Genomic DNA, 13,791 nt, shown 5'->3' on the forward strand with positions numbered 1-13,791 from the left:
CAATTGCTGTACTAATTCTAAGACGAAAATCAGGGGACATTTCACTTTTAAACATGTAAGTGGAGGTTCCGCCAGCCCTTTGGTTGTCAGTGCATTATGGAAAGAGCTAATGTGTGCGTCTGTTACCATGAACATTTGAGGTGATGTGTAGGGTGTCATCTTGTCATTGCAAAAGATTTTTTGAGTAACTGATAACACTCATCAGACAAACAGTATATATGCATACATGACCATGCACATCTTCCAATTTTCTCTTTTACTTATATCAGTTAGGTAAGGTTCAAAATCCTAATGACTTCAAGAAGTTAAGATGCATAAGTTCTTCATGGTTATGAGATCTTGGGAAGCCAGCCAGACTGGAATTCATTGTGAAAAGGAATATGAAAAGAGGCAATGGCAGAAGCATGGGATTTACAAAGACTAAAAACAAACAAAACCCCCCTGAAACAACCCCCAATACTCTAAATGTCCCCAATTTCATAAGCGCCACTTACTCTTTCATGAGCTAGCTGGAGATCATCCCCAAATCTTAAAAAGGCATTTAGAGTTATATCATCCTCTGAATAAAATATGCAATAACCAGGAGGAAAGCTGAGCAGTTTAAACTAAATGTTGCTTCACGCTTAAAATGACAACTCTTGTAGATTTCGAGCAGGCAGATGAATACTTGAGCAGAGCATGAGGTGAGTACGGTGTTAATAAAAAGAGTAGTAACAATGAATCCAGATAGAGCTGGTCCGAATGAAATGGTTTTCTCTGATTAGGAAACCTGATCTGAGATGATGGTAACCAGAAATCCTGGCAGAATACCATCTTGAGACTAAGCCACCCGGGCACTGGTGATCGGCTCTGGTTTTGCTATCGTCCTGGGAGAAGATTCAAGCAACACTATGAGAGAGAAAGAGTCTCCTGGTTTCCACACGAACCACTCACCAGGAAGATTTTACAAAATTAACGGGAACATCTATTCCCCTGAACTTGGCAATTCAGAGAAGAAACCAGGCCGTGTGTGAGGAAGGAGGTAGGGTGGGCGGCTCTGTTATTTCTAGTGGTTGTTAACAGACTAGGTGAGCTATGAAGACAAACACATCTGGAGGAGGATTAAAAATGGCTATCTGCAAATGAAAGCAGGGGAAAACATCCACGAGTTACTAGATGAAGAGAAAAGTAGCAAACAGTAGGGACCTCGGGTGGCTTTGTGAGTGCTAAGCTAGCTGTACCTGAAAAAAAGCAAGGATCATGTATTTCACTTCTGTTATATCTGACCTAGCACAAGCCTAGGGCGGAAAACAGAGTTTATGTTCAGTCTATTCTCATTGGTTGATAAGCATATGGTTTACCGAAAGTGACAGAAAGCCTGGGGCTCTATGTTTTGCCTTCTCTTCGCAGCTGGAGATAACCATTTACATCTCAAGACAATTCTTCTAAAAAAGACTGAAGCGTTTTTTAAAAACAAACAAACAAACAAACAAAACCCCAAAACAAAAAACAAACAAACACAACTACTGAAGGGTTTTTTCCCCCCTGACTTGGGTCTCATGCTATTTGATCAATACTATAAATAGCAGACCTTGAAGGAGTTGTTGGAATTTGAAGATGTGATTCATCAGGGGGACCCAGTAAGAAATACATGCAAAAAAAGCACAGCCCTGATATGAGCTTAGAAACCAAACTGTGGGAAAGTCAGAGAATTAAGCAGAAAAATTAATACGATACTATATGTATCTTTCTTTCTTCTGTTTGAATTGAGATCTATGGCGGGTACTTTAAGGGTATTGGGTACAAGTATTCTGATGATAGGTAGAATACTTGAGAATGATTAGTAGATGTTGAGTGAAAAGTGATGCATATTTTGAAGGTCAAAATGGAATATATATGCACTACTCATACCTGAATACTATCTGATGTTAAATACTTAAAATATTGTGTTGGCTATGGTGAAGCCCTATACTCAAAACTGTTATTAAAACCAACTTGGAATAACAGCAAATGGGTCCTTATCATCCGAGACATTCTTGTGGGTTCATTACTTAACACCTCAGTGTCTACCATGTTTCAACAGTTTTCCTCTAGTCTTTCTTTAAAACAAACAAACAAACAAACAAAAAACCCCAAAACAACCCCATTGCTGGTATTAATCTCTACTGGTATTAATGCTGGTATTAATCTCTACTGTGAGAAAGTCCTTTCTGGTATTTCTTCCATTGCAACCTGAAGTCCTAACCTTGCCAACTGTATTGATTCTGTCCTTGGAGGAGCTGAAGAACATTTGATCAACTGTCTTTTTGAATAAATAACTCTACAGATTGCTTTTCGTCTTTCACTCTTCCCCTCACTCTCCCCACTCAAGTGCCATTTTTCCAGTTCATGAACTATCTTTATTGTTTTTTCTGAGTTCTGAAGTTGTCCATATATCTGAATCTGTCTGTACATAATTTAGTACCTAAGCACCTTGGATTTTTCAGGACAATGATGTTTTGTTTTTGGTCAGGAAACCACTACCTTTTTTCCTGCTGCTCAGGAAAGGAAATAGTCCTTCTAGATATGTTAGTCCCAGATTTCAAAATTATTGTTATTAGATTTTATACAAGCTGAAAAGGATACTCTCTGAGATTTGGTTATTAAAATGATTTAAAAGTTAAGAAAAGGAGAATTTAAGGGAAGCTGCTTTTTACAGAGGAAAGAATAGATTTTGGAGACACCTGGGGTTGGAACCTGGATTTTCTATAGAGTAGTATGATGTTAATATAATCTCCTTAAGCCTCTATTTCCATGTTTCTAGGATGGGGCTCTGCAGAGTTGTGGGGACAATTAAATAAGATAATTATACAAAGAGGCTTGCACTTAGTTGTTCAATATTCATTGAGTTAGCACTACTGTGAAAACACTAACACCTCAAACACAGAGTACAGTATTCTGGGCTTCTCTACCTGAAAGCGTTTCTTCCTTCTTGGAAATATGGAGCTTTCTAATGGATGGAGATAGTAAGGAAAATGGGAAGCATCATTTACAAAGATGAGAAGCCAATGCATTGACTGAATGAAGAAACAAATGACTAGTAATTCATGGAAGAAAAGCTTGCCAAGAACATCCCAAGAAGAAAATTTTAATTGGAAAAACATTATACTTAGTTAGCATCTTGGTACCATGAACTATTTTAATCCATTTCAATACCTGATCAATAATTTTAGAGGTTGCCCAAACACATCAGATAATTAAAGAGAATTTTTCCTTTTGGTTTTACTTCTGGAGAGCTAACCTTATAGACTTTTTGTTAGGTAAACAGTAAAAAAAAAAAAAATCACTTACCAAGGATTAATATAAAATGCCAAAAGATAATCAGTCCAAAGACATGAGGGTAGCAGGGTTAAGAAAGCAAATATACTCCTACGCCTGTGAGCATTAATAGATATAACAGATGTAAAGATGAAAAAGTGGCAAGAGTTAGTAACATAAACTGTGAACAGATATCAGTAAATTACCTACTGGGATCAATTAAAATGACAAGCATCTTAATTACAATTACATATTATTCCATTCTGTGAAATTGAAACGCGAAGGCTTACGTGCTATCATATTGCCAACACCAGTTTTATTCGCACACATACATATTGTAATCAGATATATTCCTTTCAACTTATTTTGTGTCGATTAGTCTGCTATTAAGTGATTACATTTTACATTCAGTTAAATGAGGCTCCTAAATGCCTCATTAGTTGTCTCTTATTCTTGGATATTATTACCTTTGCCATGCTTGAACCTATTTTAAGGAACCATTATAACATCATTCGATCGCCAACAGCGGCTTGTGTGAGGAAATATCAACCAATGGTCAATTTCTGCCTATACCAATTCTGGTAGAGACCCCAAGCTTCTGGGATGCATTCTTACAAAGCTGCACTCCTAGGTGTGACTTTCTATATTACTTCTAGTTTAAGTTCATACACCATCGCTGAAAAATAACCCTTAAAACAGAGCTACGGAAGGACGCTCAGGTATCAATGATTCAAGACAAGTAGCTCATGAAACTGCCTGGTCCATAATCTGATTAATACTGACCTGAATGGGAGCAAAATTATTGCATTGTACTTTACTTCTAATTCAGTCTGCTGATTTAAAAAGCGTGGTGTGAATGCAATTTCAGGTATTTAAACCACGTGCAAAATAGAACGTTCATTAACGAAGATTTTAACATGTCCTATGGCTGTGTCTGTAGCTACACTGAGAAATAGGAGGGGAAATGCTGTCGCCTTGTCACTTTAATTACTACAGTTTCCCAGGGATATATCTGTTCTGTCAGCCAGTACATGCCGGTACTGGCAAAACCATCTTTGCCAAGAGCAGGAGGAGAATTTTCTAGATTTTTCTAGAAAATTCCTGAAGTGAATTCTCTTTTGCCTTAGCTCTCCCATAACTGACGTCCCATATTCTATCAGTTGTGACTGATTGTGCAGTTAGTCAATACATAGCTGCCCTGAGTCCCAGGTATAATTGGATCAATTCCTAGATGGGCTATTCTTCACTGTTTTGTGACTGGGCCTTTTTAAAGGGTGAGCCAGACAAGAAACAAAGATCAGTGAATTAGTCTCTTAATCTTGGCAAGAGTGTTAATATATCTGAACAAACCTAGAAATGCTTACTAACTTTCCACCGTCGAGGGGTTATGGGTTTTCTTTCTTCACAGTTGGATTAATTGTAGTTTAATAGCAAAATTCCATTCAGGCTAAAATTTAAAAATAGTACAACATACTGTCTTATTGAAAAGAATCCTATTTCAACTAGACTTCCCGCTGCTGGATGCCCACTCAGGGAAGCCGAAGTTATATTCCAATTAAAGCCCTCCCTCCCTCACTGATTCTGTAAAGTTTCTAGTCTCACCTATCTATTTCTTGAAGATCACCATTTTGGGGGATTAGGAAAACAAAAAGAAGAAAAAAAGACCATTTACCAAGGATTAACATGAAATGTATACATTTAAATAAATGTGCTTTGCATTGAGGCTTGCAAAAGAAACAAACCTGATCATGTAAGCAGTACCAGCTTTGTATTAAATGGTTACTTCATTAGCAATTTTGTTGGGTCTCCATTGTAGCTGATAGCATTGTTAATTCTCATGTATCAGTGTTAAGGTATAATGTCAAACAATTTAATCTCCTGACAATGCTTTCTCAATTCTCCAAATATCTCCTCCCTCTAGGTCCTTAAGATTCAAGCATGGGGAAAAAAATAAGGCCAGGTTTTCCCATGGGACCTCACTGCCTTTGATATTTATTTACCCATAAGTGTAAGAGCTGAGAGGCCTGGGCTGAATACGTCTCCTCGATTCTGACCAGAAGTGGGGCTCATATTCTCAGGCACTGAAATGTCAGTTTGACATAGAGATGCTTCTCTCTCTCCTGTTGCTTCGCTGGGGTCTGTCCTGTGCCTTCGCCACCACTTGCGCGTTCAGTGTGACTCCTGCACTGAAGCCCTTCTTCAGCACGGTTTGGGGCTACATCCCTGCCTGTGTTAGTCCTTCGTTTAATATAGTAACAACTCAGCCGACTACGACATTTTCTCTACTTCGTAACTGCAGTAAACCTATATAAACTAATACATTCAGGGAAGAAAATCTAACCTTGGAAAGTCCACTCTCACCAAAATTGTGAAAGGACAATCAGACAAAACCATGTATCCCCAAAAAGAGTAAAATAAAGTTCGGAGCACACACACAGCATAGATAAGCTCTCTAGAGCCTTGTTGCAAAGTAATGCTCACCAGTTGTATGGAAGCTTTCCATCCCTCTCCAAAGAAGCAAAATTGACAAAAGTTCCTGCTCCGCATTCCCTGTTTGAAAGGAACCACAAAATCAAGGTTACTGCTTGGTGGAGCACTCTTTTACCTTGATATAAAAGAAAGCCTTTACTGGCTTATCATCACAGCATTAAATTAAAAAAAAAAAAAGCTAATATAAGTTCCACGTGTTCCTCTTTCACATGCAATACAAAATAAAAAAATAAAAAAGTTTTTCATAGGTTGCACATGCTCTAATCAAGTTATTTGAAGCCAAGAGGATTTGGCTTACAATCCTTTCCAAAGGGCACTCGTGATCCTAACATAAATCTTTGAACTATTTGGGGTATAGTATTTTTCACAAAGCCTCCTAGCCTGAGGGTTTTCTGTTTTTAGCACCTATTCTTTGTGGGGTTGTTTTTAAAGCATTTTGATTTCCTCTCTAAAATGATGGTGGATCAATTTGGATTATTTTCTTCCTCCAAAGTTTTCCCCTCATGTTGGGATGCCCATGTGATTTATCACTTGAGATAAGAGTAAAAAGAGTGAGACATATGGAAACAGATTGGCTTAGCAGTGCCTCTTATCCAAAAGGTTGCCTATTATTCTGTCAGTGGAAAATATTGTTGAAGTTTTTTTTTTTTCCAGAAGTGGAAGACAAAGGTAAACATATTCCCATGCCTTCTCCACCTTTACCTAATGTCATGGATAAACAACACAGCTCATGGGGGTTCATGCATCTCATTTCCCCCCTAGATGAAATTGATGGACTTACTCAGAATTGAAGCAGAGATTTTGACATTAATTGGCACATCTGCTAATAACTTTGGTGATCTCCCTGTTCTTATTACTGTGTTCTAAGAACAGTTTTCTTCTTTCAAAAATGCACTAATACATTGTTATGTCACGCTGTGTTATAAATTACACATCATCAATTAATTTTCCTCTGTCAATTTCTCATATATAGGATTTATTTTATCCTGTAATTCAAGGGTTCTTACCTGGGGCTCAAGGATAGAATTTAGAGCTCCGTGAACACAGTGAGGGGAAAGTACTCTTGTTTTCACAACCTCTAACTGAAATTTAGCAATTTTTAAAATTATTAAAGTAGGCAACAAGCCAAAATAATATCATCAGTACTGGCAAGATTGCTAACCACAGAAACTGCAGATGTTTCTCTATAATGAACCTGCTGCAGATATGGAAGTATTGTTCATATTCATCACTCTGATGAAATTATGAGAGTTATTAGACACCCTACTAAATATTATCTAAATATATTAATAAAGGAGGATGTAATGCATTTGTTTTTTAAATACTCTGATTACCATGTTTTCATATAATTCGTTTCTTTTTAATCTTATGTATTTTATTTTTTGCACTTAAAAAGAAAGCATTATTCTTGGAAGAGATCCACAGGCTTAATCAGATTGCCAGAAAGGATCATGGCACAAAAAATGTGAAGAATCTCTGCTCTAATGGTCAGCTGGCTGAAGTAGAACCACTTCTCCTAAGCATCTTGCTGTATGCACCACAGAGAATGCTCCTGGAATTGTACCCATTACCACACCTGCTACCACCCCCTCCACTATTACTATTATGAGCTAACATTTATTGCATGCTTCCCAATTATGGCATTATTGCTCCTAACCATCCACTAATGTAGGGGCTAGTCTCATCTCTTCTCGATATACATTCTTTCCCTTGCTTCCAGGCTACACACTTTCTTAGTTTTTCTTGCACTCCACTGGATGCCTCTGGCCAGTTTCCTTTGCTCTTATCTTTTTTTTCCTCCCTGAAAATCTTAATATTAGATTGTTCTGGTGCTTAGTGCAGGGCCCTCTTCTCTCATTTACTCACACTCCCTCCGGTAAAGGAGAATTTCATCCAGTCTATTGCTTTAATCCCACGTATATGCTAACAACTCCCAAACTTATATCTTCAGTCCAGACTTCGTTCCTGAACATCAGACTTTTATATTCAATTGCCTACTCCACACCTGCGCTTGCAGTCATCTCAAACATAACATTTCCAAGACTGAAGTCTTGATGCTCCCCCAACTCTGAAATCTTCATCTGGAATCCTATTTCTGTTGATGGCAACTCCGTCCTTTCAGTTGCTAGGACCAAAACCCTTGGAGTCATCTGTGACCCTTATTCATTTCCATTTCAAGTGCGATCTGTTAGCAAATCCCCTCAGCAAATGCCTCTATTTTCAAAATATATCCAGAATCTGATCATTTCTCCCCACCTTTATTGCTGTGACCTTGGACTAAACCACTACCATCTCTAGCCTGGGTTACTGTAATGGCTGCCTGCATTAATATGCCTGCTTCGCCTCAATACATACTGTTTTCTAGTGTAACTCGGCTCTTTTGCCCCAAGTCCTGCAATGGCTTGACTTAGAATAAAAGCAAGAAGTCTTTACAATGGCTTACAAAGCTCTATGTGATCTGACATCATCTCCTGCTGCTCCTCCCTTCATTTCCTCTGTGTTAGCTGCACTAACCTTCTTGCTACTGCTTGAACATGTTCCTGCCTCAGGGCCTTTGCACTGGCTCTTCCCTCTACTGGGCATACTCTTCTGCCAGAAAACAAATGGCTAACTCCATCATATCCTTCACATCTTTTCTCAAGTATTATCCTTTCAGTGAGATCTATCCACCTCCCAGAGCTCCTGTCCGTATAATCCGCACACCTGTACTGCTAATTTCCCTTACTCTGCTCTATTGTTTTTCTTTTGCTGTCTGCTCACATACAACACGGTTTTTATTGTCTATCTCCTCCGCTAGAATACGAGCTCCATGAAGGCAGAAATTCTTGTCTATTTTATATACTATCATATCTCAAGCATCTGGAAGAGTCTGACACATAGCAGGTGTCTATTAATATTTTCAAAATATCCACTAATATTTATTCAAACTACTGAATGAAGTTTCAGTAAACTGCACAAAGTTACATAGATTACAAGTTAGGATTTGATCCCAAGGAGTGTAATTTCAGAGATCTCTATGCTAGCCACAATGTGGTGCCACCTTCCTCCCTATCCTTCTAAGATTTGTTTAAATGCCAATAGTCATAAAGCTTGATTTTTATATTCAGAACTAATCTCTTTTCTCTACATTCATGGATTCTCATTTTTATCTCCTTTCCAGGGCAGGTCAGTTTATACCTTTAAATATATTTCTTTATGTGCATATCTCCAGCTACGTTCTAATTTCCTAGTGGACAGCTTGGGTATCTGATTTTTATTTAATTGTGCCGGATAAGACACTGATTAGATCACTATTGGATGGATAAATTTATTTATGACTAGGCAACTGAGAGAACTCTGAGAAAGAAGAAGGATGTTGATTGACAATTCAGCAGGCTAACGTTGGGTAAATATAATTTGAGCCAAATTTCCCAAACCCAGCAGTATTCAACGAGGCAACAATTTTAAAGAGAATTGATGGATTGTTCTGATAATATAGGGGACCACTGAAAGTACTAGAGAATGTGCTTTGATAAAAAATGCATCAGTGGTCAAAGGAATAGGGAATCACCAAAATCATAAATCAAAAGTCTTTTCTAGCTGCAAGAAAAATGAAAACTGCCTGAACTCTGAGTAGTAGAAACAAAACTAATATGAGACTTCAAATGGACCTAATCATAAACTCTTCAAATGTTTTCTGATAAAACAGCTTTGGCAGAACTGATGAGGAGAGGGACTTTTTTTCTTTCTTGTGGTCTCTCCATACATTCACTCCTTTCATTAATCATACGGAGTAGCCAGAAATCTTTATTTTACTCCAAAGTATGTTTGAAAGTATCCAAATGTCATTAATGGATTCCTTTGTGTGGGTTTCTTAAAATGACAAGACTGATAGTAAGAGGTCTGGATTTGTGTAAACCATCCTTTGCTTTGTCATTTCAATGGTCATGTTTTCTAAAATAACATTTAGAAGTCTACTTAGAAAACACACAAAACAGACACTGAAAACCGAAATCAAACTTACGGCTATACAATTTAGATATTAAATTTAAACATTTTAATATTATTAAAATAATTATAAATTACATTTACAAATTAAAGTATAAGTTAAAATACTTTAAAAGCCCTGCTATACTATTTCGATCTGCAAAAGCAGACCTATAGGATAAATTAAAATATTTTAAAGCCCTTGGGTAAAAGGTCAACCAAACTGAACTTACCTTGCCATCTGGAGGTGCTTTTTCCTCAGAATGATAAGGGTCACGAGCAGCAGTCCAATTAACAGTGTACTGAGGATGGCCAGTACCGAGATGACTACCACATTGGGGTTCATCTCTGTAACTGAAGAGAAAAGCCATGCATTTTCATTATAACTTCCATTACACAAAACTAACAGAACCACTCATCATTTTCCATTGATTTTTAACAGCACTGAACGTATAATGATGACAATAACAGCAACAGTAATGTTTCTCCTAGCCGACAATGACCTCCTGCTGGTCAAATACAACCTAGTAAAGCAGATTGATAAATGGCGTTCAGGTACCTAGCAGAGTTGTGTCCATCACGAGGGCTTACATTCAGAATGCTCTTAGCCAGGAGAACTATACACTGAATAAATCAAAGCCTGGACCATGGTTTAAATTCCTTTGAAAATTAAAAAAATCTAGAGGTCATCTTATTACTGTTTAAGGTTTTCAGAAGTTTAGAGAGAGAGTGGCAGGTTTTCATTTTATGCCCATGACTTTAAAGTCAGAAACCACAACTGTGTATTTTGCTCACAACTAATATCGTATATGAAAAAGGCATTAGCAAGCTACCATCTGCTGCAGCACTTAACACGTCTCTAGAAGCAGGCGTTCTGATGATCTGTAACCATATGTCGAGTGGTTTTCCATCTGCACAACTCAAGAGATTAAACCTATTAATAAGTCGTGGGCCCTTTAAGAACAGCGGCTGTGTCCCTTCCCTATACTTTATATGGGGACTGCTCTGGCACATGCACACTATAAGTGGGAATACATATATCAAATGTTTTTATGAAACTCTTAACCAGAGACCGACTAGAGCAGGGGAGAATGACACACCATCCTCTGCTTTGATCATAAAATCACAGAACTGGCCGGCGCGTTCCATCCCTAAGACGCTGTGCGTTTGCCACTTCCCACTGGGGCCAGCATGACTCCTACTCATGGGCAGACTGACTGAACAGAAAGAACATTAGACTTAGGGTCAGGAGACCTTCAGGTTCATTTGACTACTAACTGCCATTCGGAGAAGCTATTTTATCTGTCTCTCTGGGCTTCATTTTCCTCACTTGTAAATAAGTTGAATGCTATACCTGTTTTCACCAAGTTGCCGTAGCTATGACAAGGAATAGTGAACAGGAAAGGCTGCTTGGAATGGTGTACAGGCCATAGAACTGAGAGACCATTAATATACTTTGTGGGTCCATCTTTGGTGCCCTCTTCCGGAAAAATAAAAATTTAAAACAGAAAACAAACAAAAGGCCACTCTAGTCAACACCGAATAGAGCGGCTGCATATACGATGAATGCAACAGAAATGAAAATGCCCCCAGTAAAGGGATCATGTGACACTGCGAGCGCTGTATTACAGGTGGCTTCGTGGCGGGTCTCAGACCGCAGGATCAGCCTCCAACAAACAGGGCAGTAACACATAAAACTCAGAAGGAAAAAAAAAAAAAAAGGAAGCACCATTATTCTAGAGCTTCCATTAATTTCTAATTTCCCCCCTTATAGTTTGGCTTCATTGGGAACTTCCCCGCTTTGACCCAGGAATTTAGTGTTGTCATTGCTTGACCAGGGACAGCTAAGGGCCAAGGCGACAACAGATGAGCCCGAGTGGATCAGGGTACTGTGGCCACCGCTGGGGAGGAGGATGAGGCCGGTGGCGTGGACAGGAGCTGCTATGACTCACACGGCGTGTGTTAGGGCTTTAGGCACTTCATTTCCATGCCTCATTACAGCTCAACAGGGGACATATATTACGATTCCAGTTTTGCAGATGAGAAAACAGAGGTTCAGAGATGGTAAATGTCTTTCCCTCAATCACACAGCTAGTAAGCGCAGTGAAGGGCCCCCTGCCCCCAGAGCCTGGAATGTTTCCGCGGAACATGGTTCTATTAAAAGGATAGAGTACCTATATTTGAAAGGAAAACAGAAGGAGAATCGAGAGTGCTAAAACCTCCAAAGACAGCGGATTCCACGAACGCAAGTAATTACCCATTGTTGAGACGGCTATGAACGCGGGGACGCTGGGGCTGTCGTGGCTGAAGCTGGTGACGCTACAGTTGTAGGCAGTGGCGGGAAGGAGGCTGGAGATGGTCACAACGTGAGAGGAAACAGAAATCGGCTCCTGGAGACGCAGAACATAAGACAGGCGTCATAGTATCTTCATCTGTTTTGTGTTTTTTTTAGGCTGTTTTTCAGAGTTGAGTGGGGAATACACAAACAGAGTAAAACATTTAAAAGATGCGAGAGGATAACAGTGAAAAATAAGTTTCCTTCTTTCCCTACTTTCTATCTACCCAGTTCTCTTCCACAGAAGGAGCCGTTGTTGTCAGGGATTTTTCTTTTTTTCCTTCTGATCTGTATTTTATGGATGTGAAAACGTAAGATACAGCTAAGCGAAACTTAAGTGATAATGTGGCTTACACATCATGCTGCTTATGTTTTACTTGGTTATCAGTATATTTTGGTGCTCTTCTTATATCAGCACAGAAAAAGCTGATTTATTCTTCCTAAGGGCTGTGTAGAAATTCACTGAAAGGACCTACTTTTTTTTTTTTTTTTAAGATTTTTATTTATTTATTTGACAGAGAGAGAGACAGCGAGAGAGGGAACACAAGCAGGGGGAGTGGGAGAGGGAGAAGCAGGCTCTCCGCGGAGCAGGGAGCCCGATGCGGGGCTCGATCCCAGGACCCTGGGATCGTGACCTGAGCCGAAGGCAGACGCTTAATGACCGAGCCACCCAGGCGCCCCTGTTGCCTCTGATTTTTTGCTATTGCAAACAGTGCTACAGTGAACAAAATTTTAAATTATGGGAACAAACATATATGGACAGACACTCACTTAATACATGGATGTGTGTATGCATGTATACACATACGTACTTATACACAAAACCTGTGTGTGTGTATTCATATGTGTGAATGTACATGCATATATGGATACTCATATTTCCAGCAGCTGAATGGTGGGTCCAAAAGTTGAATATTTTTCAAAATTTTGAAAGTGACTGACAAATTGTCTTCTTTTAAATTTTTCATTTTTTAAAGATTTTATTTGTTTATTTGAGAGAGAGAAAGAGAGCATGACTGGTGGGGGGAGAGGCAGAGGGAGAGGGAGAGGCAGGCTCCCCACTGAGCAGGGACCCCGAAGTGGGGCTCAATCCCAGGAACCCGGGATCATGACTTGAGCCAAAGACAGACACTTAATCCACTGAGTCACCCAGGTCCCCCAACAAATTGTCTTCTATAGACATTTTCCAAGTTATCCTGTTGCCCTCAGTTGTGACAACATCTCTTCTCCCACACTCCTTCCAATCCAATATATTTGTAAACTCTTTGAGTTTTTCCAGTCTTATTAATGGAAATTGCACCTCATTGTAGATTCATTTTGCATTTCTTTTACTGTGAGTGAACTTGATCATCTTTTCATATGTTTAAGTGTCTTTTGTGTATATTTTTATTTATTTATTTTTAAAGATTTTATTTATTTACTTGCCAGAGAGAGAGAGAGTATAAGCAGGGGGAGTGGCAAGGAGAGGGAGAAGTAGACTCCCTGCTGAAGAAGGAGCCTGATGCGGGACTCGATCCCAGGATCCTGGGGGTGTGACCTGAGCCAAAGGCAGACACTTAAGTATCTGAGCCACCCAGGTGTCCCTTGTGTTTATTTTCTATGAAATATTTGTTTTGGGCTATTGGTCTTCATTCTTTTCTATTTGTAGTTGTTCTTTGTATATTAAGGACACTACCCCCTTTGTCTGCATTCTCAGCTTTTAAATCACATCCCCCCAAGGCACA

At 39.0% G+C, this 13,791-nt stretch overlaps 1 protein-coding gene across 1 annotated transcript in view; it reads right to left on the reverse strand.

Moving 5' to 3' along the window:
* The window catches only part of LOC118025622 (receptor-type tyrosine-protein phosphatase O), a 48,474-nt gene that overhangs the window by 32,798 nt on the left and 1,885 nt on the right, over window positions 1–13,791 (reverse strand). The window contains exons 2-4 of the mRNA XM_035028153.1: window positions 11,990–12,122; window positions 9,966–10,086; window positions 5,758–5,826 (exon numbers count right to left, since the gene is read on the reverse strand). Of these exons, the coding sequence (XP_034884044.1) occupies window positions 5,758–5,826; window positions 9,966–10,086; window positions 11,990–11,993 (194 nt within the window). The 5' untranslated portion in view covers window positions 11,994–12,122. The remainder of the gene's footprint in view (window positions 1–5,757; window positions 5,827–9,965; window positions 10,087–11,989; window positions 12,123–13,791) is intronic.

This window comes from Mirounga leonina, unplaced genomic scaffold, assembly GCF_011800145.1.
Source record: "Mirounga leonina isolate KUSES-001 unplaced genomic scaffold, KU_Mleo_1.0 Mir_201, whole genome shotgun sequence".
Taxonomy (NCBI): Eukaryota; Metazoa; Chordata; class Mammalia; order Carnivora; family Phocidae; genus Mirounga; species Mirounga leonina.